The following is a 27,039-nucleotide window of genomic DNA, read 5'->3' on the forward strand; positions in this document are numbered from 1 at the left end:
ATGTTCAACCTTTTTAAATTAATGTCTCGTAGCTAAGTTATTATTATGCTTATTTAAATCGAAGTAATCGTGATGTTAGACTAAATATTAAAGACGGGGTTATTGGGCTTTGTACCATAATTGGGGTTTGGACAAAAGAACGACACTTGTGGAAATTAGACTATGGGCTATTAATGGGCTTTATATTTGTTTAACTGAATGATAGTTCGTTAATTTAATATAGAGATTTACAATTTGATGTATCTATAAATATCCATATACACTCGATCGGACACGATGGGCGAAATATTTATAAGTACTAATAATCGTTCATTTGACCGGACATGGGAATGGATTAATAGTCAATGGACTCATTAAAACAGGGGTGGATTACATGCAAGGACACTTGGTGTAATTGATAATAAAGTATCAAAACCTTATTACAGTTTAAGTCCCCAATTAGTTGAATATTTGACTTCGGATATAAGGATAATTTGACGAGGACACTCGCACTTTATATTTATGACTGATGGACTGTTATGGACAAAAACCAGATGGACATATCGAATAATTCAGGACAAAGGACAATTAACCTATGGTAATTAACTAAAATCAACACGTCAAACATCATGATTGCGGAAGTTTAAATAAGCATAATTCCTTTATTTCATATTTCATCGCATTTTTATTTACTGTCATTTTATTTATCGCACTTTTAATTATCGTACTTTTTAATTATCGCAATTTTATTTATCGTCATTTTATTTATCGCACTTTAATTTATCGCACTTTAATTATTGTCATTTACTTTACGCTTTAAATTAAGTTATATTTATTTTTAATATTTTACATTAGGTTTTAATTGTAACTTAAGTTATAAAATCGACAAACCAGTCATTAAACGGTAAAAAACCCCCTTTTATAATAATAATACTACTTATATATATATATATATATATATATATATATATATATATATATATATATATATATATATATATATATATATATATATATATTACAATTATAGGTTAAAATAATTATAGCGTTAAACTTGGCTAGCTCCCTGTGAAACGAACCGGACTTACTAAAAACTACACTACTATACGATTAGGTACACTACCTATAAGTGTTGTAGCAAGGTTTAGGTATATCCACTTTATAAATAAATAAATAACTTGTGTAAAATTGTACCGTATTTAATAGTATTTCGTAGCAAAAATATAACTATTTCGTACACCTCTGCTTTAACATCAATCAGTTACAAGGCGCTTCTTTCTTTTGAAAAAATAGATTTAAGATCAGGGTATCATCAGGGTCGGGTTGCAGACTTAGACATACCTAAGATGGCTTTTCATATGCATTCTGGTCATTATGAGTTCCTGGTTATGCATTTTGGGTTAACAAACGCTCCAACTGTCTTCATCATTTAATTAATATGGTTTGTAAACTACACCTAGATCAGTTTGTAATCGTGTTTATAGACGATATTTTGGTGTATTCGAAAAACAAGTCCGATCATGCGACTCATTTCCGCTTGGTATTAGAATTGTTGAGAAAAGAACGATTGTATGCCAAAATCTCCAAGTGTGAATTTTGTCTTTGACAAGTACAATTTTTAGGTCACGTTATTTGTGAAGCCGGTATTAAAGTTGACCCAACTAAGATTGAAGCGGTAATGAATTGGAATTCAACTAAAACTCCACCTGAGATCAAGAGTTTTCTAGCTTTGGCAGGTTATTATCACCACTTTATTACAGATTATTCGCAGATCGCGGGTCCATTAACCGAGTTAACCCAAAAAGATGTATCTTTTCGGTGGGGAAATGAACAAGAACAGGCTTTCAAACATTGAAACAACTGTTGTTCCAGGGTCCAATACTTGCATTGCTAGAACGTTCTGATGATTTTGTGGTATACTGCGATGCCTCAATTGATGGGTTAGGGTGTGTATTAGTGCAGAGAGACTGTGTTATCGCATTTGTGTCTCGACAGCTAAAGACACATGAAAGAAATTATCCGGTTTATGATTTGGAGTTAGCTGTGGTGGTCTTTGCTTTGAAATTTTGTAGACATTACTTGTATTGTACGAAGTGTGTTATTTGTACCAATCATAAGAGTCTTCAATATATTTTCTCATAGAAAGAATTAAATATGAGGCAGAGGCGGTGACAGGAATTGATTAAAGATTATGACTGTGAAATTAAGTATCATATAGGAAAGGAAATTGTGGTTGCCGATGCTTTAAGTCATAAGAAAATTGTTGATAATGTGCAGTTTATAAGAACGGAGAACGTTTTCGATTTGATTGATAGATTAAAAATTGACTAAACCGAAGCTTTGTTAGATGTAAACTTAAAAACAGAACTCATGTTTAAGGTTAAAGATGAATTGATCGGTGATTTACGAGGACATAAGACCTTTAAGAATAGAATTTGGGTGCCTATGTTTGGAAATTAAAGGGATTTAATTCTCAGTGAAGCTCACAAATTAAGGTTGGATGTCTATCCAGGAAGTACGAAAATGTATTTGGATTTGAAACCGATGTACTTGTGACCAACCATGAAGAAAGATATTTCATATTTCGTTGAAAGATGTTATATATGTGCGCAAGTTAAGGTAGAACATCAAAAACCTTACGATTCGCTACAACAACTAGCAATTCCGAAATGGAAATGGGATCATATTACGATGGATTTTGTGACCAAATTACCTAAAACACAGAAAGGTCATGATATGATTTGAGTGATAGTTGATCGATTGAAAAAGAGTGAACATTTTGCTACCAAAGATCGTTAGTCGTCATGGAATTATCATTAGTCTGATATATATTTTCTAGCATGTTATTTGATCTATATTTAAAGGAGATCGTTAGTCGTCATGGGGTGCCAATGTCTATTGTATTTGGCAGAGATTCTAGATTTGAGTCGAATTTCTGGAATAGTCTTCAGCAGAACCTAGGTACTAGGGTGATATTGAGCATTGTGTATCATCCTCAGACTGACGATCAGAGCGAACATACCAATTGGACTTTGGAAGATATGCTCTGAGCATGCGTACTAGAATACGGTGCATCAAGAGATTCACATCTTTCGTTGATTGAATTCGCTTACAATAATACGTACCAATCTTGTATCGATATGCCACTTTACGAGATTCTATATGGTCGTAAATGTAGAACGCCGACTTGTTAGTTGGAAGCCGGTGAGAAATAATTCACAGGTCATGAAATTGTGCAACTAACAGCTGAAAAAGTTACAGTTACTCGTGAAAAATTAAAAGCGGCTCGAGATAGACAAAAGATATATGCTGATCCCTGAAGGTGTCCGATAACTTTTAATGTGGGTGATCGAGTATATTTAAAGGTCTCGCCATGGAAATGAGTGATCCATTTTGGTAAAGGAGGAAAGTTGGCTCCTAGATTTATCGGTCCATTCAGAATTCAACAAGTGTTAAATGATCAAACTCTGATTTTAGATCTTCCACCCGAGTTAGCTGGGATTCATAACATGTTCAATGTTTGTTATCTTCATAAGTGTAAGGTGTAAGATGAAAGCCAAATTATACCATTAAAAGATTTAAAGGTTGATATGAATCAGCGATTCGTAGAAGAACCCATCCGTATTTGATATCGGCTAAAAAGTCACGTTTTCACCCCGGTATTAAGGCCCAAAAACAAGAAAGATTCAAAATTTGTCAGCAAAATACCCACTTAATCGGGTAGAATTGAAGAACAAATAATTACTAAGGCGGTGCAAAAAGAATCAAGAGAATAGGAGCTAAAACGAAGATTCTAGAGCAAAAACGGTGAAAGACAAGAAATCAAGTTACGATCCAGTGAATCAAGGCTGACCAGCACCAAAAACGGCCTGCCATACGGCTTGCCATACGGCTTGCCAGTATGGGGTACGGCCTGCCAAACGGTCCAACAAACGGCCCTAAGAAACGGGCTGCCAAGCAAACGGATTTCCAAATACGGCTCACCAAACGGGTTGCCATACGGCTTGCCAGCCGTTTGCAGGCAAAAATTTTGCTTATTTAAAGGGTCTTTGTCATTCATTCCAACACACACTTCAATTCACTTCTTTCTCTCTCTTATACAATATTAGTCATACTCTCAAGGCCTTCGACGGGAAACCTAGTACCCAGAGAAGAACGCGGAAGATTGTATTAGGAGCGGTCTGGAGTCTTGAAGTTGTCACTTTTGAATTCAAAACTCATTTAATCTACTGGTACTTCTATCCTTTATCTTATATAATGTTTTATGATATTGTTGCCATGATTAGCGAGTAGTTATCTTTAGTGTATGCTATGATGTAAGCAGTTATAATGCCGAAATAATATTATAGTTTGTGTATGCTGTCGAAATGCTTTCCGATTATGCTTTAAACTCAATCGCTTTTTCAACTAATAGAACGTAGTTATAGGCTCTGTTATTGGGAAGTCTCGAACCCCGATTCAGAGTACACTATCTGTGTCACCCTTTGGTAAGAGAAGTCTATCGGATACAACGTAAGATCGACTGAGGCACACCGGTTGTAGTAAGTCTATCAAGCTTTGGATTTCGACTGAGGACTCTTTCGTAGTGAAACATCTAACTAGACCCTTAGTACATTGTCGGTCCTAGACCATGCTAGTGTAGTCACCAAGCATATAAACTTCGTACGTGCACGCTGAAGCACAGCGGTTGTTGTAAGCTATACCTCTGCTAAGTAAGGCCATGGAACCCGGTTAGTGTTGACCAGTACATTGCACCATAATGCGGTCTCAAGCATTGCACCTCCTTGAGGGATTCTTAGTTAATTAAGTAAATGTTTGTTTAGACACATAAAGGATTGGACCGTTAGGATAACCGAACGTGTTCATGGAAGTCAGCTTGACTTGGACATGGTGTTCTTTATGGTTGAACTCTTTTTAAGGGCCTAACTATATTTCAAAACCAATCATTAACGAAAGCATTGAAACACATCACGTCTCTCGGATATGGTAAACCATGTATTCTATTATGCTTAAAAAAGTTTAGACCATTTTGGAATGTTAATACGTCACCCAACCGAGTCGCTCAATTGGATGAGCCGTCTGAACGTGTATGCCTGTAGTCAGACTGCACGGGCGTCGGGGGTAAGGGACGTTGCTGTCTATTCATAATCTTCAAGCCTAACGCAGTACCCAGTGACGTGTCTTATGACAGGGGCGTTTAGGACCAGTGTAATGAATACAAGGCCTCTGCCTATTCATGAGCCAGCATTCCATAATCTCGGCAGAATAACTGATGAAGTCATAGTATTCATTCACTTTAACCTTATCTGAATTACGAATTTTATCGCATTTACTTTATCTATCTTATAAATTAGGAAATCCCAAATTAAATAACCACTACTCCCTAACTATCTTAGGCTTAAATATAGGTTCGATTCTACTGATATCTAAAAAATACGACTCTAGGTCATACTTCCCTTACTTATAAGGAGTAGTAAGATTTAGGCCCCGCTAAATATAAATTTAAAACAGTACCCTCTCCCACGAGTGGCTGATCCTGGAGAGCCGTGGCCCGACGACACCGCGCAAATAAAAACCGTCCATTTCGGCCATATCACGGGAGAGTACCAAGTTTTTGGCGCCGCTGCCGGGGAACTGGTATCAGGCAATACTGCTCTCTATCAAACTTATTCACAAGCATTTAGTGGTATCTAAGAAAGACAATTATACACTGACTTGGGTGTTGGATTTTTCGAACAGTCGCCAATTATATTGGGACCAAAAGGATCCTGCCTCTCCGTAGTCGACCTGGCCACTTGGTTTGTTGGATAGTTCGTGCGGAGCTCTGTCACCGAAATATCAGGGAATCAGTAGCCAGAACCAAAAACATATTCAACCGTAGGATAGTTAGCTAATTAAATTAGATTACCTTAGATTACTTTAGACTACCTTAGATCAAATTAGATAAAATTAGATTACCTTAGAATTAGATTACCTTAGACTAGTTTAGCTTACTTTAGATTATCTTAGTTTATTTGCGAAAAATTAAAAACTAAAAGGCATACCCAGTGTATGACCCAAACCCGATCTAGACCAGGTCCGTTGTTATTCGTACCTGATCCAGACGCAATAATCTCTAAAGCACGCAAGGAAGCACGAATCGGAAATCAAATGGCGTTACACGTTACTTTAGCAGAAAATACCAAATCCTCGATTGAAGGTCGAGGAGGACCAATCAGATTTCCAGAGATTCAAGGACACTCGTTCGAGTTAAAACATCACATCATCCAGCTCATCCAGAATAGCTGTCAGTTTCATGGATTATCGAACGACGATCCTAATTCTCACCTTGATAAATTCATATCTCTTTCGAACTCCTACAAACAGCCAGGGATAGGACAAGATATAGTCCGGATATACTTGTTCCCCTATTATCTCACTCATCATGCTCAAACTTGGTTTGAAGGACTGGAAAAAGATTCCATCAAGTCATGGACGGAGATGGCTACTAAATTCCTAACCAAATATTTCCCTCCTTCTAAACAAACCAAACTGAAGAATGACATCATTAACTTCAAACAAAGTTATGATGAATCTCTTTATACTGCATGGGAGCGATTCAAAACCCTGGTGAAGAAATGCCCTAATCACTAGCTAGAACGGTCAGCTCAAATCTGTACCTTCTACATTGGTCTTACGGTAAATCATAGGACGACGATCGATGCAGCAGCTCAAGGGAATCTGATGAACCAAACCGCAGACGAAGCATGGGAATTGCTCGAGAACATGACAATGCATCATCATGACTGGAACAGTGGTGAAACAACTTCATCATCTACCCCACTCTCTGCACTTAACAATCAAACGGAGGCCATCAAATCCCTCACGGATAAGATGGAATCTCTTGCTAAACAACTCGGAGAATTGAAGACGCAGCCGCAGCAGGTTAACCAAGCTCAGGCTTGTGTTAATTGTACCAACCTGCAACCCACTAAAGAATATCAAGTTGAGTATGAAAACCCTGACAGTTCAGTCTGTTACGTTCAATACCCAGCTCGTCCACCAAATCCCAGATTCAATCAACCACCTAGGGTTAATCAATTTCAGCGAAGCAATCAACCTTTTCGCTATCGCTATCCACCTTATCCAGCCCAACAATCTCAATTGACCTACGATCAACCACTTCCACTCACTGGTCCCCCAGTTGAGGAAAATTCCCCTACCACCCAGATTATAAAAGCAACTAACCCCACTCTCGGAGCTGATGGTCAATTGACTCAGTTCATTTAAGGACAACAACAACTAAATCAGAGAGCTGCAGCCAGGCAAGATCAGACGGAGATACTAATGAAAAATCAATTGGCTCTGCTCAAAAGTTTGGAAATGCAGCTCGGACAGTTATCACAACGCCTTGAAACCCGGCCGCAGGGAAGATTGCCAAGTAATACTATCCAAAATCCCCACATAGAAGAAGCAAAGCAAATGGATTCCGTAATCCCAGAGGAAGAACCACGGAAAAGGTCAGCTAGGCTCAAGAACAAATCGACATATACTCAGAAGCTGACCCCTGAAACTCCAGTTCGCGTACCTTATCCTGGAAAGCTACAAGAAGAACCATCCAAACTTGATTCCTTCAAACTTGATGGAAGATTCCTTGACACTATGTCCAAAGTTCCCAATCAGAAGAGATACATCCGAAGGCTTCTTTCTACAAAGGAGAGGATACCAGACTCTAACAAAATTCCACAGAGTGAAGAATGCTCTGCATTACTCAGAAACTCTCTACCACCAAAGCTAGGAGATATGGGCCGATTCATTTTCCCGTGTTCAATCTACCAATCTGGAACCATTCATGCGCTAGCAGATTTAGGAGCAAGTATCAACCTAATCCCCTACTCTCTCTACAAGAGATTAGAGTTAGGAGACTTGTCACCAACCAAAATGACAATCCAACTTGCCGATCACACAATTCGATATCCCAAGGGCATAGTTAAGAACGTCTTGGTGAAAGTCAACAAATTCTTGTATCCCACGGATTTCGTAGTAATGGATATTAAGGAAGACCTACACACACCAGTAGTGCTAGGAAGACCTTTCATGAATACGGCTAGGACTGTCATTGATGTGTACAATCAAACCTTGATCTTACGATCGCATGGGGAGAGCGTTACCTTCAAAATTGACCGACCAACCGATCTTTCTAGACAGGCAGAGATGTTTGCTATTTCCACCAGACAGATCACTTCCGATGACGAGTCTTCACCACCAGCCGATGATATCGAGATGGGTGTCGAATCACAGTCTGTAGGCGACCCAGAAATGGAAGAAGAGGATCTCAGCGAAGAAATAGAGGAAGAGGAGGAATCTGAGGAGGAAGAGGAAATGGAAGACGTAAAAAAAACTGCGAAAATACCCGCTCTAAGCATTGAGCGTCATGAAGAAATAATGAGGCTTGAAACGGAAGATCACAGTTTAATCATTTGCTTCAAGAAGAAGACCGACAAGGCTGAGGCTAAGGATATAGAAATTGATCCTGCAAGTATCAAAGTGGAGAATCAGAATACTGAAGAAAATCGTTCATCAGATGCATCCTCAGAAGAACAATACACCGATGATAACGAGGGAGAGCAACATGAAGACATTCTGAATAACTCACACTCTCCAACCGAACCATATCAAGGGGAGCCGGACTCTTCTTCAGATCGAATTCCGGTTATATCCACACACGCAGACATGATTACCTTCATCAATGATACCGATGAATTTGAAGACATTCTCGAAGCCATCAGAAAATCAACCATTGATTTTTCACTACGCTTAACAGAACGAATCATGGCTATCAGAGAAGAACACCACCTTTATCTCCGAAGAGAAGACAATGATGTTGAAATCCTAGAAGGACGCATTCAAGACTTTATCAATTCTCTTCACGATCATATCTATCACGAAGAAAGGCAACGAGAGCACAATTCAATGGTTCGCACTATTCTTGAAACAAGATTCTGTCGAGATCAGAAGATCATTTAGTCTAAGTTTTATGATGCCTTAGCCGGATCTGCACTTCCGTTCTCATGAAACCAACGAGCACTACTGACTCTCATCCTGAAGCATATAGATCTTTCCACCAGACGCCCGACTTATCACTCTGATTTGCAAATGATCGAGGATATTCACAGCTTTTTCTCTCTTTTGAAAGGAGATAATTTCGAAAGCACACCAGACAGACTAGTGATTTACGTAACAATTGATCACCACGCTGATCTGATTATCAAAGAGTTACGAGACGCGGTTATGGAGGAAGCAAGGCGAAACAATCCGTTCTCTCATCTTCAACCAGACCGAGTCAACATTGCCACCTATGTTACCAAGCAGATATCACGTATCTTCCACGAATCCGCAGATCCAAGTTTCACATTTAAAGCTGGATGTCGGGAGATATACTCAAAGACGGTGACATTAATGCTCGGATCAGGATTGCTGTTCACTTCTCTCCAGCTTCATCTTTTAACCAATCTGTGCAAAGCAACAGACTCTTACTGTGGAGATCACCGTTCTGAAGACTTCGAGATTCTAAAGATACAGTTTCTGACATTATTTGAAGACCTCCGAAATGAGCATCCCATCAGAGAAATAATCACCACCAGCACTGCTTCTATGATTGACATTCATGGGTCAACCAGCAGAGCCGTGGATCATATTCTTATCAGACTTCAAGACGTATCAAGAGTCGAAACTGTGCACTACTTATCTTTCAGAAGATCTTCAAGAGAAGTACCGGATCTTTTACCACTGTTGGTCCGACACTTTCTCAGGATTTATCCACCAAGACTCACATTCACTCGAGAAGACCAAGATCACAACCATCAGTGAGGAATGTTTGCTTTTTAAAGCATCACTACGGTCGAGCCAACGACCTTAAACAAAAGCACTTCTCGGGAGGCAACCCGTGCAATAAAGTAGAGTAGAAGAATAAAGGATGACAAATGAGCCGATAAAGACGCAAGGATTGGAAGCCAGCCGCATCTGCTAGGGGTATTTCTTTCTTTTTTGCTACTAGCTCAAGATTCAAACTATGCCACATCCTAGCTTATCACTAAGTGTGGGATAACACCCAATAAAAGCACTAGACAAATACTCTCAAATCTTCAACTAAAACTCCTAAGTGTGGGATACACTAGGAACATTGAGGACAATGTTCATCTAAGTGTGGGATGTTGGTATCTTTTTATGCTGTATTATAATAACCCATTACGAAAATTCCAAGTCCTTAAGCCAAATTTCAAAATTTTTGCAAAAGAAACCCTTTTCGAAAGAAGTATTTTTGAAAACCTGAAATTTTTGTCAATAAAAATAAGGCTTAAGTAAGGTGGAAATCTTGTTAGATTGGAATCTCTAATAGAGCATTGCATGACTAAGGCATTATCGACCTAAATTGATTATGGTGAGGCACCCCAAATAAGACCAGCACTCGTCTTTAATGCTTCACTATTTTCGTTCAGAATGCCAATGTCTGTGCTCAGAATCAGAACTTGCTTTAGATCTACATCTCCAAGCAGCGAAACGTGATTCGGTTGTAATCAAAAGAGCTAGACATTTGTCAAACATAAGCCTTCCGCACCTCCACCACTTCTACTCCACATCACCTTTACTATTACTCGAAAAATCCAGAAACCGAGATCTCCTTCCAAAAACCCGATGTTATAAACCTCTCACGTATCATGGCAAAGGTCTTGAAAAAGTTTACCGGCTAAAAGTTTCTCGAGATGAAGTCTCTTATATATATATATATATATATATATATATATATATATATATATATATATATATATATATATATATATATATATATATATATATATATATATATAGTTCTGAAAAGAGAGGAGCAGAACTAAATAAGAGAAATGCCGAAGAGAACTCGACCGAAAATGATTATCAAATGAAGAAAAGTTGAAAAGTGCTTCTCAAAATACTTCAGCACTCCTATCTATCCGAATAAAAGTCTGTATAAAGACTACATTACCCTTTATCTCACCCCTCAAAAACAACTTCACTACCACTCCAAAATTCCTTTTCCATCATTGACAAATGACCCATAAAGCTGAGATTACTACCATTCTCGCATTAGCAGCAAGGATTTGAGTCTTTATCAAGCCTATGACGATGGGTGCAGCATGACTGGCTATGAGCGTTTTCATTTCTTAGATCTATAGGGAACCCTAAACACTTGAGTGATTTGAGTGACCCGTGAAAGCTAACCTATGTCATGTAACCTCCTCGCATGCTTGCAGAGATAATTTCAATCCTAACATAGATGACTCACCTTATCTTTTGCTCTTATAATAAAAGCAAACTGTTTAGGCTATTAGAAAAGAAACGTCGAAAAGATTCTTAAGGAAATGAGAGTTTGCTTGAGGACAAGCAAAGTCTAAGTGTGGGATATTTGATATCGGCGAAAAAGTCACGTTTTCACCCCGGTATTAAGGCCCAAAAACAAGAAAGATTAGAACTTTGTCGGCAAAATACCCACTTCGTTGGGTAGAATTGAAGAACAAGTAATTACGAAGGCGGTGCAAAAAGAATCAAGAGAATCGGAACTAAAACGAAGATTCTAGAGCAAAAACGGTGAAAGACAAGAAATCAAGTTACGATCCAGTGAATCAAGGCTGACCAGCACCAAAAACGGCCTGCCATACGACTTGCCATACGGCTTGCTAGTATGGGGTACGGCCTGCCAAACGGTCCAGCAAACGGCCCCAAGAAATGGGCTGCCAAGCAAACGGCTTGCCAAATACGGCTCACCAAACAGGTTGCCATATGGCTTGCCAGCCGTTTGCAGGCAAAAACTTTGCTTATTTAAAGGGTCTTTGTCATTCATTCCAACACACACTTCAATTCACTTCTTTCTCTCTCTTGTACAATATTAGTCATACTCTCAAGGCCTTCGACTCCGTGCGGGAAACCTAGTACTCGAAGAAGAACGCTGAAGATTGTATTAGGAGCGGTCTGGAGTCTTGAAGTTGTCACTTTTGTATTCAGAACTCGTTTAATCTACTGGTACTTCTATCCTTTATCTTATATAATGTTTTATGATATTGTTGCCATGATTAGCGAGTAGTTATCTTTAGTGTATGCTATGATGTAAGCAGTTATAATGCCAAAATAATATTATGGTTTGTGTATGCTGTCGAAATGCTTTCCGATTATGCTTTAAACTCAATCGCTTTTCCAACTAATAGAACATAGTTATAGGCTCTGTTATTAGGAAGTCGCGAACCCCGATTCAGATTACACTATATGTGTCACCTCTTGGTAAGAGAAGTCTATCGGATACAATGTAAGATCGACTGAGGCACACCGGTTGTAGTAAGTCTATCAAGCTTTGGATTCCGACTGAGGACTCTTTCATAGTAAAACATCAGACTAGACCTTTTGTACATTGTCGGTCCTAGACCATGCTAGTGTAGTCACCAAGCATATAAACTTTGTACGTGCACGCTGAAGCACAGTGGTTGTTGTAAGCTGTACCTCTGCTAAGTAAGGCCATGGAACCCGGTTAGTGTTGACCAGTACACTGCACCATAACGCGGTCTCAAGCATTGCACCCCGCTTGAGGGATTCTTAGTTAATTAAGGAACCGTTTGTTTAGACACATAAAGGATTGGACCGTTAGGATAACCGAACATGTTCATGGAAGTCAACTTGACTTGGCCATGGTGTTCTTTATGGTTGAACTCTTTTTAAGGGCCTAACTATCTTTCAAAACCAATCAATAACGAAAGCAGTGAAATACATCACGTCTCTCGGATATGGTAAACCATGTATTCTATTATGCTTAAGAAATTTTAGACCATTTTGGAATGTTAATACGTCACCCAATCGAGTCGCTCAATTGGATGAGCCGTCTGAACGTGTATGCCTGTAGTCAGACTGCACGGGCGTCGAGGGTAAGGGACATTGTTGTCTATTCAGAATCTTCAAGCCTAATGCAGTACCCAGTGACATGTCTTATGACAGGGGCGTTTAGGACCAGTGTAATGAATACAAGGCCTCTGCCTATTCATGAGCCAACATTCCATAATCTCGGCAGAATAACTGACGAAGTCATAGTATGCACTCACTTTAACCTTATCTGAATTACGAATTTTATCGCATTTACTTTATCTATCTTATAAATTAGAAAATCCCAAATTAAATAACCACTACTCCCTAACTATGTTAGGCCTAAATATAGGTTCGATTCTACTGATATCTCAAAATACGACTCTAGGTCATACTTCCCTTACTTATAAGGAGTAGTAAGATTTAGGCCCCGCTAAATATAAATTTAAAACAGTACCCTCTCCCACGAGTGGCTGATCCTGGCAAGCCGTGGCCCGACGACAACGCGCAAATAAAAACCGTCCGTTTCGGCCATATCAATATTGTTGACAAAAAATTACTACTCTTCTCCGAAAGCAGATTCCTATGGTGTTAGTTGAATGGAGACACAACTTATGTGCAAACTTAACATGAGAAACAGAAGAGTTAATGAAGTCATGTCACCCTCATTTGTTTGATCTTGATCAAATTCCGAGGACGAAATCTTGTTAAAGGGGGTAGAATTGTAACATCCTCTTCCAGGGCCTAGAAGTAAGTTTACTATTTTATCCTTATTTATTAGTTATTTAATTTAAGCGAAATTTCAAGTTTATAATTTTATTAATTAAGTCGGTTAGTCAGATTCGCTTTGTGACCAGGGTCACAGAACATATGTGGTTGACCTATTCTGACCACATTAAGTTATTAAAATGGGTGCGTAGAAATTCAGATTTCAGTTAAATACCCGTGTGTTGTGAGGAATGAGATTTTAACCCTTTAAAAGGAAATAAATAAGTAAGAATCCAGATACTTCCTTTCATTTTCACAAGTTCACACACACACCCTTACTCAGTTCATCTATTCAAAGAACAGCCATTTCTTCTTAAGCAAAAATCGACCAAAGCTTCTAAATTAAGGAATCAAGCCAAATAATTAACATATTCAGAATCTTCAGGTCAAGAGCTATCTATCAAGGTAAGCTTTAATTCTTTTTATGCATTCTTTTGTATTATGAATTAGGGTTCATAGTTCTAAATAGGTTTGATGAATTTTAGCTTAGATCTTGATGTTGGGTGTTTATTAACACCAATGGGTGGTGATATGTACACAACCCTTTTTTCTTCATACACAGCTAAATCTAATTTTTGACTATAATACCCTTCCATGTTTAAAAGAGGTGTGATTAAATTTAAGATGAGGAAAGGATATTATAGTCAAAATATTTAATTTGGTTGTGTATGAAGAAAAAAAGGTTGTGTACATATCACTACCCAACACCAATAGATGTTAGAAATAGAATGTATATATATATATATATATATATATATATATATATATATATATATATATATATATATATATATATATATATATACATAGTTATTTCCTTAGCTTTGGAGTTAGGCAAAAACACTTTAAAACGGAGATTTTGGGTAAAAATCACTCAAAACAGCGAGCTGTTGATACAATGCTTGAAAACATGAGTGTATGCCCGAAAACATCTGCTCGAAAAGATTAGGTGCTCGAGAAGTTAGATGCTTGAGAAGTTAGGTACCCGAAAACCTAGTACTGCTCGAAAACCTACTGTCTGAAAACTTGTCCTGCTCGAAAACCTAGTTTGTTCCGAGAACCCATAATGCTCGAGAACCTTGTTTAATGCCCGAAAACATTATATTTAAAATGATTTTTGTAGAATTTTAATGGTATTATGATATGTTCAGGAGGATAAAACAAGGAGACGGTTCCGTAGGATCAGAGTTCGACTTGCTTGTTAAGACTGATTCAATGAGTGGGTTAACTTTAGTCCGGTAGTATATAATAACTAGTTATTTTGTATATGCCATGCTAGTTAGGGTAATATACTACAGTTGTGTGATTTGTATGTCTGTTGCAAACTATTGTGTGATGTTGTATATTGTTCCATGCTATTATTAGATATTATTATGTGATAAACCCTATTGTGTCCATATTGTGGGGTGGCCTAGGTAGGTGAGATCAACCTTGCGGGGTTGGGTTCCTCATGTTGTGGCCTATGGGTATAAGTCTGAATGACGCATCTCCTGCGTGTGGAGGACTTATACAGTGGGAACTTCTGGTTGACCTCGGTTCGATCTACCGATGGTTGCAGGCTCGACCAAGCCGCCAGAGTCTCTTTGACTGCACTAGTTGTTTTGCGTGCTTATTTGTATGACATGTTTTGTATATCTGCTTATTATATATCTGCTTATTATATATTACTGATTATAGTTGGCTCATTCACTTAGCTTTATGCTAACTCCCCTCCATATTCCCCTTGCAGGTACTTAACTTATGATTGGAAAGATAATGGTTATTGTGTTATGCTGGATCGTGACCGACTCTGATGTGGCAGTCTTTTGTTTAGATATTTAGTTATGTACTTGTTTGACGTAATCAAGTGACACCGAGTTTGTAATAAATAAATATGCTACTGTTTTAATCTTTTAATGCTATGTTTCCTTCCGCCGTGTATTTAAATGTTCTTTTAGGGTGTCACAATGTTTCGGTTCATATTAGCACGGGTAAGTCCTTAGATAATGGAACCTTGGCGTGCTCGTGCTATGGTGAAAAAATGGGAGAAGAAGTGCTTTAAAGCTTGAAGATTTGCTAGGAACACAAGGTCTCATTTGAATGCATTAGCGGTACAAAACTGAATCACCTTAAATTGAAGAAACCCTTGGTTGAAGTAACTCTCAATCCAGATGGAAGGAACACTGACACGGTAGAAGCGGTGGTTTTTCCTAATCGGAATGTTGAAAAGTTCATTCTGGTAGAAGTTGGTCGGGAAGGTAGGAGGTATTGCGATTGTAATGTTTCTTCGTGCGAGAGGTTTTGCAAAGTTTGGTATCAACTAAATGAAAAATATTAGAATCCTTAAGACGATAAAGATGATAAAGTCGGGGATGTTGGTGGTGATTCGTCGGGTGCGGGCTTAGTACCGAGCTATTTGGATCCGGGACGCAAATCAGTTGAAAATGATTTTTTTTTCGAGACATCGATGATCGTGGTATTATTTCTCTCTCTTCGACAATTTTGGTTGGCGACGGTTCTTAAAATGTCTTAAAGTACAAGACCGTTAATCGGGCCGGAAAAACGGTTGATCGTGAGACGTTAAACGGTAAAATGAAGACGTTGGCTCCATAGTTGGTGTTTGTATTGTCTCGTCAGTTTGTTGTTACGGATTTTTTGTGTTTCATAGGTATAGTTTGGGTGTGTTTTGGTCGTGTTTGCTTTATGATTGCTTTTGGTTTTTTAGTGTAGCTATGTTTTGTTACGTGGGTTCTTTTTTGGTGTAGTTGAGACTTGGTGTTATATAGTCATAGTTTGTTTACGCTCTCTAGGTTCGAGCCTCTTCGATCACTTGCGTATCTTTGGTTGAGAAAGTTTTCTTTTGGAAAACATTTTCGTTTCCATATAAGTTTGCGTTATTTTTTTTTTTTTTTTTTTTTTTAAATGTCAGGTACCTTTGAGGCCTTGATGAAAAATTTGATGCCCACATTCATAACAATTACTTACAAGAAAAGTCTAGTTACAAAATTGAAACATAATAGTTTGATGCCCCTCAACCTATGCTACCTTAGGCCATTGCGTACGTGGCACATGGATTGAGCCGGCCCTAATTATTGTCATACCATTTGTATATCTTCCATTCCAGGAGCTTAATTACCTTAATTGATATATCCGGTCCTCATATTCTTGAATCAATTCGGAAAGTTTGTCTTGATATTCAGGTGACAGCTTAGAAATGTCTAGATCTCTGCAAAGGAAGATGATATAATTAATTAATTAATTGTAAAGTAAAACCGTATGAATATTGTTGGGAATACGGGATCTATTACCACACCCACAACGAGAAATCAACAAAACATAATATAGCCAACAATAAACACAAAGAGAAAAAGTGAACATATAGTTTTTATCTTGGAAAATCATTCAAGTGAGTATATAAACCAAGCTGTTTAAATTTTACGGAGTAACATACACATATACATATATACATATACATATACATACATATATATTATATACCGACATTATAATGTCACTATATAAAAACCAAGCTTAAATTTCGTGAATTATTGTAAATATTTGTGTAATAGGTGTGTAAGTTTGCCTTTAAAAAAAAAAAAAAAAATTGTTATCTCATGATTATCAAATAACCGAAGAGTCACACATTTATGGAGAGAGAGACTTGTCGTTTGGAAAAATCTATTTATTTACTTTTCCGGTAACATTTTTGAAGTGAATTCGAAATGGTAAAATACCGTGAATGTGGTGAACGTGTTGTTATTAATAAGATTGTATTTATTAATATCATTTTCGGACGATATGTCGTTCGAAAAGTTCCTCAGCTCTTGACTAGAAAAGTCAATGTGGGTCTCACCGTTGTTCAAAAAAAAAAATTCAAGGTTCGTCCCTAAAAACCTTCACGCGAGTTTTTATGGACGACAGATCTCGGACGATTTGTCTTCCGAGTTAGGGGTCCGGAAAACGTGCTTTCTTGTAGTGGAAACTCGACTATCAAACTCATATATTTATATGAATCACTCAATTAATTTAATCATTTCCTAAATCTTAAAATCTCACTATTTCAGGCAACGTGTGAATATAACGTAACAAATATATATATCAAGGATATGAATTGACATACCCATTGTCCGAAGAATCAGATAATAAGGTGTCACTGATATGATTAATATGGTTCGCCATAATAAGTCGTAGCTCGCGGTCGACGTCCTGGGCATACTCGGCATAATCAACAAAGGAGTCGGCCTTCTTCATTCCAGGAGCAAGTTTGCCTTCTTCAGTTGAATGCGCAAAAATGTCTCCATTTCTACCAAGGAAGATGATATATTGTAAAGTAAACCATAACAAGAAACAAACAAAACATAATAAAGCCAACAATAAACCTAAACAGTAAAAGTAAGCCCATATTATTTTACTTGAAAATCACAAGCAGCATGAGACCCTTAGGCGCTTAAATTTCACTATATAAGAACGATATTAGAAGAATGGACGCGTCCTCTGTGATAAGAAATTAATACTCGTGCTAGATCAATTAAGCATACAAAACAAAGTATAAACCGAAACAGGGACTTTTGTTTGAATAGAACACTAGAAAAACAAATGGATTATCATTGAATAATTTAGTCACACTAACTTTGATACAATCACCGAACTATTGTTTCGGTTGGTTCTGGGCCGTATCCTCGAAAAGATAGGTGCATGTTCAAATTCTGGGGGAGTTTTTTTCAAGGTTGTGCCTCTGGTATCCTTCACTCTATGCGGGCCAAGCAGATAACCTAAAGCATTCTGGGTACGCTTTGCGCGATGGATGCGAGAAGTTTCTTCGTAATGGGCGTGTGAGTGGCAAATGAGAGGATTCGATGTCAAAATAAAGAGGCTGAACGTGGTGTTTCACGGTGGTGGATTGGTGGAGATAATGACGTCTAGGGTGGTCATACAAGAAGGAGGATTTGTTGTAAGGCTGAGATAATATGGTGATGGTTGGTTTCTTTGAAGTTGATTTGTTGATGGTGTTTAATGGTGGTTCATACGATGGTGGTGTTCATAGGGTAAAGGGGTTTGGTGGTGGTGATTTTTCACTAGATCTAACATACACACACACTTTAAATGATTGAGTTTTGCTTTGTTTTATATATATAACAAATCGATTGTAGCCAAAAGGGAGTCAATGGTTGGTCGAGTTGATAATTGGAAAGGTAATTGTAAGTATGGTTTCAAGCATGGGATACAAGCATGTTTGTGTAAGTGAATTGGTTTTAGAGTGCAGTGGCTATAGTAGATTAAGATTGATTATACCAAAATAGTTTGTTTGCTTTTGGGTAACTGGAAAGTTGGTTTAAACTATTGTAGAACTGGGTTTAAGCATAGGTTTTGTGAAAGAATGAGGGTGGTGACATAGGAATAGGAATGTTATTTGATATTAAACAATTTAATAAATGACACCAAAATAACTAAGTTAAGTTAGTTTCTAACACACTCGAGATTATTGAAGCATCCGAGAGCGAGTGATACACAAATGGAAAGAGACTCACAATGTGACTCTCATATACGCTCTTTTCTCTCTCGACTGCCTAGCTAATACGGTCTATTCAAGTCGACTGCTAACTCTAAGAATAGAGACCGGCTTATTCGAGTCGATCAAGACTTCTAAGAAAATAAGAGAGAAACAGAGATGGCAACTTTGCCGATTAAATTTTTTCTCGTAATTTTTCCATGAAAATAATTTTATAAATAGACCAAGAAACATGCAAACTACCATGGCTGCTTGAGAAATAAGCTTAAAAATACCAAGGCTGCTTTAAAGACAAAAAGTTTGTAAAAGTTTGGGAATTTAGAAGGTGAAATCGAACTTTTTAAGTCAATGGCTAATACATTCGAACTCCGGGCTGAATTGGGGCTTTTAAATGATGATGAAAGAGTTGAATGGTTAAATGCTCGAAAGGAATGGTTTCAAAGAGAGAAAATCAAAAGTAATATGTTGAGAACAAAAGGCGAGGGTTCGATGGGTTCTTGAAGGAGATGAGAATTCCAAATATTTTCCCTCGGTTATCAAAAGGGGGTACAATAAGTGCAACATTAGAGGGTTGGCTGTTAATGGGATTTGGAGTGAGGACCCGGGGGTTATCAAAGAGGAGGCTTTCAATCATTTCAAAAACCTCTTCACTGCAGAGTCGGGTCCCAGATTTAGTCTAGCGGAGTTGAACTACCCGTCTCTGTCCTCGGATGAGGCGCTAGGATTAGAATTACCCATTGAAGAGGCAGAGATTGTTGAGGCTATTAATGATTGTGGTAGTGGGAAAGCTCCGGGTCCGGATGGGTTCAACATGAGATTTTTCAAAAAGTTTTGGGATGTTATCAAAGGTGATGTGATTAATGCCGTCAAGTGGTTCTGGGAAAAAGGTGAGTTTTCAAAGGGTTGCAATGCCTCACTTGTTACTTTAGTGCCTAAGAAGAATGATCCTATTACGCTCGGTGATTATCGTCCTATTAGCTTAATTTGTAGTTTCTACAAAATAGTTGCTAAGATCCTCTCCAATCGGTTAAGAAAAGTAATTCCGAGGCTAGTAGGTTCGGAGCAAAGTGCGTTTCTAAGGGAAAGGTATATTCTAGATGGTGTACTTGTGGCGAATGAATCCGTCGAATATTTGAAATCAAATAGTGTGAAAGGTCTTATCTTTAAAGTTGATTTTGAAAAGGCTTTTGATAGTCTGAATTGGGATTTCCGGTTAGAAGTCATGAGATGTATGGGATTCGGAGGCAAATGGTGTAAGTGGATTCTTGCGTGTTTAAAATCGGCTAGTATCTCCATTCTTATTAATGGTTCTCCCACCCGTGAGTTTAATCTTGGTCGTGGTGTTCGTCAAGGGGATCCTTTATCCCCCTTCCTCTTCATACTTGCTGTGGAAGGACTTAACATCCTCACCAAAGCCGCGGTTTCTAGAGGTATTTTTAAAGGGGTGGAAATTGGGAAGGATAAGGTATTGATATCACACTTGCAATACGCGGATGACACGATGTTTCTTGGTGAATGGTCTAAAAGTAATGCACGAAACCTCACCAATATCTTGAGATGTTTTGAATTAGCTTCGGGATTGAAGGTAAATTTTCACAAAAGTTGTCTATATGGAGTGGGTGTGGATTCGGCTGAAGTTAGTGGCCTTGCTTGTAGAATGGGATGTCAAGCCGGTAATTTCCCATTTATTTATCTTGGATTACTGATAGGTGCTAAAATGAAGAAAGTTAAAGATTGGGACCCAATCATCAAGAAAATTAAGAAAAGACTTTCGGAATGGAGAATGCGTTCGATGTCCTTTGGTGTTCGGTTGGTTCTCCTAAAATCGGTTCTTAATAGTCTTCCTTTGTATTACTTTGCGCTCTTCCATGCTCCGCCTTGCGTGCTTTAAAATTCTAGAGAGTGTGAGATGTAATTTCTTTTGGGGCGGGGACCTTTCGGGCACTAAAATGTCTTGGGTTAAGTGGGCCACTACATGCCTACCTTACGGGAGGGAGGGTTTGAACATTGGGTCGTTCAAGAGTAAAAATCTTGCACTATTGGCCAAGTGGTGGTGGAGGTTTAAAACCCAAACCAATTGCTTATGGGTCAAGGTGATTCGTAGCATTTATGGAATTGACGGCGGCTTGAGGTCGGGAGGTGGGCTTGCTCATCTCTCGTCTTCGGGTACTTGGAATAACATTATTTATGCAGGTTTTCAAATCGATGAACTAAATATCCCTTTCACAAGTTCTTTTATGCGTTCGATAGGCGATGATAGTTCAACAGAGTTTTGGAATGAAGTGTGGTGTGGGTCGGAAAGTTTCAAGAGTGCTTTTCCCAGGCTATTTAGGCTAGAGGTAAACAAGTCAGCGTTGATTTCAGATAGAGTTAAAGCAGGCCTGCAGCCTTCCTCTCTTTCGGTTCAGCAAAATCATCTCGCGGATCAGGTTCATCAGAGATCTAGCTCACCACACGGTGTGCAGCAGCAGGTGTTCGGTGCAGATACGGCTGGGCAACAACAAGCACAACAGTCTCGGCCAGCAGGTGGTGTTTTCGTCAGGGATCAAACAGAAGGTCAGCATAGTAGTGATTCTGTAGGTCGTAGGGGCTGCTCAGGTTCGGTTCGATTTGAATGGTGTTGGTTAAGGGATCCCAGAGGGTGTACGGCAGGTGAGTTGGAGGAATTATGTAACCTGCTGAAGACTCTTGCCTTCGACTTTAACCGACAAGAGTCATGGACTTGGTCTCTTGCAAGCAACGGTCTATTCAAGGTAAAAAAAACTGTCGAAGCTTATTGATTGTGAGCTCCTCGGTTATGAGTCTACCCCTTCTTATGAGACTCTTCGTAATAGTCTTGTCCCGAAAAAAATAGATATTTTTGTTTGGCGAGCATTAAAGAAAAGATTGTCGGCTAGGGTCGAACTTGACAAGCGGAGTATAGACTTGCATAGCGTCCGATGCCCTGTTTGTGATGACGGTCTTGAGTCTGTTAATCATGCTCTTTTCGATTGTAAATTCTCCTCGGATGTGTGGTCTCGCGTTTTCAAGTGGTGGAATTTCAACACCATCACTAGTTCATCCGAACTTCTTCGTGGCAAATCTTCGATCGATATGTCGCCTCTTGGTTCAAAAATTTGGCAAGCCGTAGAGTGGATATGCGCTTATTCGATATGGAAAACCCGGAACTCTTTAGTGTTTAAAGGCAAAAGTAGCATTTCCCCGATGATTCTTAATGAAATTCAAGTTAAATCCTTCGAATGGATCTCGGCTAGGATCAAAGGTGTTTCCATTTATTGGCTTAATTGGTTAGTTAGTCCTCATATGTTTGTAGTTTCGTAGTGAAGTAGGTGGCAATCTTTGCTCCCTATAAATGTAAATAAGTTCGTGCTTTGTTTCGTTTGGTTCATCCGGTTCTTTCGGATGTTCCTTGATGTAATCTTGATGTACTCTAGTTTGTTATAATATAATTACCTTGCCTTTCAAAAAAAAAAAAAAAAAAAAAGAAACATGCAAACTACCAAGTACCAACGACTTGACTAACAGACCAAACTTTTACTGGGACTAAAAACTGCTTCTTTGACCCATTTCTTTCAACCTGGGCCAATTCTTGGGTCACTGATCCATTACTTGGTAATACTTGGGCTTCACTCGTGATAACGGGCTGACTTTTCATGGCCCATGCTCGTATCACTAGCTCTCCAAATTCTACCATCAAACTCCTAATTTTATACGTAACCCTCAATCGTTTCCTTAATCTTAAAATCTCACTATTCTAGGCAATTCGAATCAAACTTCAAAGATATCAAGGTTTTGAATGACATACCCGTTGACCGAAAAATCAGAAAGGCCGGACATGTCATCCGAAGCATCTGGGGTTCCAAAATAGCTAGTCCCAGTTGATGATATTTGATTATTTCGAGCTTCATTAACAGAACCAGCTCTGTTAGTTGTGTTTCCTATATATGGCCACTCCTGAATTCCTGCTTCCCTACAATACTTCTTAAAGGTAGTAGCCGATTTAACTACAAAAGGAGAAAATATATACAGGTCATTATAAGAAAACTTGATATTGGTACATGTCAAGAGAGGTTTAATGAAATTTACTTCCAAGTTTCTTTGCAGCTTTTTCAGTACTCAGTCCAAAACATCGAGCAAGACGAAAGTATGTAGCACAAATTTTTGCCTGCGTTACGCGTTCTCTTTTTTTACCTTTTCCATTTAGGTGTTCACTTTTGATAGACGTATCCGGATAGCCTAGTATTGCTTCTCGATCGGCATTGGGTTGAATCTGGATTGAAGGTTGTAAAAGGAGACTCTGCAAGCAAGCGATCAAAAGATGCATAACATAACATATTATTTATGTAGTAGCACATATTTTATTAGGATTAACGTTATTATTTAAACCCATAAATTCTTGGAAACCGTGTTCGGATTGTTTTAATTTCCAGTGACGTCCAAAATGTTTGAAATATCTATATACGAAGGATTTTGCTAACGTCATAATTAAATCCCTGGGTTTATTCTATAAACACGTTAAGCCGTATTTAATTATAACTCAAAATTTTCTTAAATATCAAAACTTTCATTTAATATCATCACTTCAATATATTTACCATTTTTTTATGTGTATGTTAATTACAAATTATGTTATTTAACAAAATTACGAGTTCACTAAATTCACTTTAACTTGTGTGGTAGGCACATACGCTTGCCAAACCGTAAATACTGTATTTATTTTATTATTATTATGAAATATGGATGAATATGAATGACAGTACCAAATAGATAAAGATATGGCATATATACCTGAAGGTTTTTGCATACTAGATTAATCTCGATGTCATAATTAGAATCCTTGGGTTTATCCATAACAAACTCGAGCACGCCATCGGGATGTTTATGAGAACCGGAATCCACAAGCACACCAAAGGATGCCCATGTCCTAGAATAGAGAACATCTTGGCTTGGACCATTCTTATCAAATTGGCTTGGAGGACGATACATTTGTGGGTAGTCATGCATATTTTTAGTCTGTTTGGGTGTACGTGTCATAAACACGCGGCCAGGAAGCCCAAAGGCTGAGATCATGTGAGGAACTTCATCTTCATATACGTAAAGCTTTTGGTGAAAGCAGTCTTGAAGGTATGCATGAAGCTCTTGGTTGTCCCCATATAGACCATAAGGCTGACCTGTAGTAGTGAGTATAAATATGTTTTCTTTGATTCTCTTAGCCGCCCAATAAAGAACAAGAACATTTTGGCCACGAAATTGTAATTTTCTAATTACATAAATGATCTTCTCCTTCACTTCTGGAGTTGTAGGAGCTTCAATATCTGTAAGGTTTAAACTAATTGTGTGTCAATTAATTAACCATGCATTAACCTTATTATAAAAACAACATTAATTAGTTGTTTCTTTTAAAATTATGAGAAAAGGAAAGAGTTTCAAGTAGGAGTCACAAAATTTCCAGATTAATAACATTAGCATTATACTTAACCGAAATCTATGATAACTTGGTATTACTAGTAAACGCGTAAAGTTTAACCAATGTAACGCCGAGTCTCTTGGTTGTCACCGCGAGTGGCTACGGCTCTATAGCCACTACAAATACATGTTCATTTTTAACACTTCCATAATTTTTGACACTTTAACATTTGTATAAATTGGTATGTTTTTGGCACCTATTAGTGTCACATAATTGAAAGCGTGAAAAAATATGGTGTTTAAAAAATATGAAGTGTTAAAAAATATGGTCCCAAAAACTTTTTAGTGTTATTAACTTTTTGACACTTTTAAGTGTAAATGAGTTTTCTTTTTTGACGTTTTTAAGTGTCAAAAACTTAGTGGCACTTATAGGTGTCAACAACATATCACATATCAAATTATTCACATATTAAGGTGTTAAAAATAAAGTAAGTGTCAAATAATGAATATGTTTTGTAGTGAGCATATGTAACTCCTCCCAAAGTTAAACCAATGAGCTAATCGGATATCTCATTGTTTTAATTTAAATTCATGGTAAGAGATATTACTTAGTCACAACTTTAAGTTTATAAGAGACTCACACTTCTTTTTTCAATTCGATAAAGGACGGTTTGTTTCAGCAGAGCAAGAGAAAAATATAACCGAGGGCAATTTTATGATGCACAAAACCGTAAGCAATTATAAGGATTCAACTCGTTAGCTATTAAACATATATTCATAGATCTCAGGTGAATGAGTAAAAATTGATACCTCTAGCTATAAATACTACTCTCTTCGTTCCTAATTTACTGTTCAGTATTTTATTCTTGAATGTCTCAAATTAATTGTCCATTTTCATAAATAGAAAAGGATAATAAGTTTAAGTTCAATTATGCCTTAGTATATGTAGATATGAATAAAGTAGAAAGAGAATGTAAGGGTAAAACTGAAAATTAAACAGAAAATATAGTACTTTTATGATATTTTGTTAAACTGTATGTTTTTTATCTGAAGACAATTATCATAAAACGGAGGGAGTACCTAACAACAACTTTTATAACAAAATCATCATGTAACATATAGTCAAGAACTCAAGGGTACTTAAATATACAACCGTTGATTAGACCCTTAATTTTACCTTGCCCATAAAGTATAACAACCAAAATAGGTTTGATTAACACCCCTTGTTTTGGTAAAACACATCTTCTAATTAAGGTTATATTTTATACATTTAGAAGACTGTTAAACCACATCTAAAACACTACTATTGCTACCACAAACAATTTTTTTTTTTACCTATAGTCAAGGGTACCAAAACATACCTTGTACCACATGTAAGTTTATATTTCATAAACACAGAGAACAGTTAAATCGTAAATTAGACATGAGCAAAGATTATTAGCAGAAATGTAAGGCAATTAATGGGATATATAGAACCCATAAACTATCAGATTAAAAGTAATGAGAGTTGATATTGAATAATTACTCAGGTAGCAGCTAGCTCTTCAAGCATGTAGATCGATTTTATATAGATCTTGAGTTCCATAACAATGGGGAGTTGATTAATCATATCAATAGAACTCTGATCGTATCGACCACATAAAACTTATCATATTTAGATTTCAAACTTATCTATCACACTGTCTTACAATAAATGCTATGAGAGTTGATATAGAATGATATATTACTCAGCAAGCAACTAGTACTTCAAACATGTTCATCGGTTGAATTGCGCTCAAAAAGTAAAACTCCAATTTAATTCGATCGAATTGAGCTCAAAAAGTAAAATCAACCACATATCACCTGTTTATGAAAACTAGCATCCAAAATTAAAACATATCTTCTTTAGATCTGAAAACATTATAAAAAGTTGAAAGTAATAGAGGTTGTTCAAAGGCATACATGGAAAGTATGTGGTAAAGTAGAGACAACATTCCAACCACAAATATATAAACTGTTTTTAGAATTTAAAATATAAATAACTGAAAGATTACTAAAGTAAGAATTATAGTATAATAGTATATACTTTCATTTTGAACCAGTTGAAGTGACTTACATTCAGTATCTGTTAGCCGCTTGAAGGAGTCAACAGAGTCTTGGGAACCAGGATACTTCCCAGGATGAACCTCAATCTTCCAAGAAGAAGCCGGTGAACTAGTCATCTGAATTGAAATCGGATCACTGGAGTTCATGGCCTATTTTCTTTGAGATCCAAGACAGAAGTCAAATTATATGGACCGTCAAATTGTTTGAACTGGGTTTATATAGAGGTCATAAAGCGATCCGGTCCAAATCTTATTTGGATGGGGTAATTTATTTGACAGATCACAATCCAAGGGTTCAGAATAATACGACGGTTCAAATTTAAGTACTTTATGAGGGGGTCATTTTGCGGTGGGCCATTGTGATTATTTGATTTAAAAATGCTTTGATTTGATTTGTATTTTTAGTTGTATAATATATTCACAAAAATCATCACCATTTATTATTTTTCCGTA

The 27,039-nt window shown here is 37.5% G+C and overlaps 1 protein-coding gene and 1 non-coding gene across 2 annotated transcripts; both read right to left on the reverse strand.

Moving 5' to 3' along the window:
• Positions 1-6,508: 6,508 nt before the first annotated feature.
• On the reverse strand, positions 6,509-6,614 carry LOC139861026 (small nucleolar RNA R71). The gene has a single exon (XR_011763645.1). It is a non-coding gene; the product is annotated as a small nucleolar RNA R71 (small nucleolar RNA).
• A 9,902-nt stretch (positions 6,615-16,516) lies between these two features.
• Positions 16,517-25,882, reverse strand: LOC139857756 (uncharacterized). The gene is made up of 6 exons (XM_071846595.1): positions 25,864-25,882; positions 23,885-24,411; positions 23,183-23,393; positions 22,902-23,100; positions 17,836-17,890; positions 16,517-16,703 (listed from the first exon to the last, which is right to left on the reverse strand). The coding sequence occupies exons 2-6, from the start codon at positions 24,164-24,166 to the stop codon at positions 16,683-16,685; spliced, it is 768 nt and encodes a 255-aa protein (XP_071702696.1). The 5' UTR covers positions 24,167-24,411; positions 25,864-25,882; the 3' UTR covers positions 16,517-16,682.
• Positions 25,883-27,039: the final 1,157 nt, after the last annotated feature.

The sequence above is a fragment of the Rutidosis leptorrhynchoides genome, chromosome 7 (genome assembly GCF_046630445.1).
Source record: "Rutidosis leptorrhynchoides isolate AG116_Rl617_1_P2 chromosome 7, CSIRO_AGI_Rlap_v1, whole genome shotgun sequence".
Classification (NCBI taxonomy): Eukaryota; Viridiplantae; Streptophyta; class Magnoliopsida; order Asterales; family Asteraceae; genus Rutidosis; species Rutidosis leptorrhynchoides.

What these genes read in the sequence shown, in the direction of transcription:
- LOC139857756 (XM_071846595.1), bottom strand. Translation starts at nt 24,166, where the DNA reads ATGATCTCAGCCTTTGGGCTTCCTGGCCGCGTGTTTATGACACGTACA. An exon ending in TAGTATGCAAAAACCTTCAG is followed by an intron (nt 23,394 to 23,884) that starts GTATATATGCCA and finishes GCTTGCTTGCAG; the next exon opens with AGTCTCCTTTTACAACCTTC. An exon ending in AGCTGCAAAGAAACTTGGAA is followed by an intron (nt 23,101 to 23,182) that starts GTAAATTTCATT and finishes CTCCTTTTGTAG; the next exon opens with TTAAATCGGCTACTACCTTT.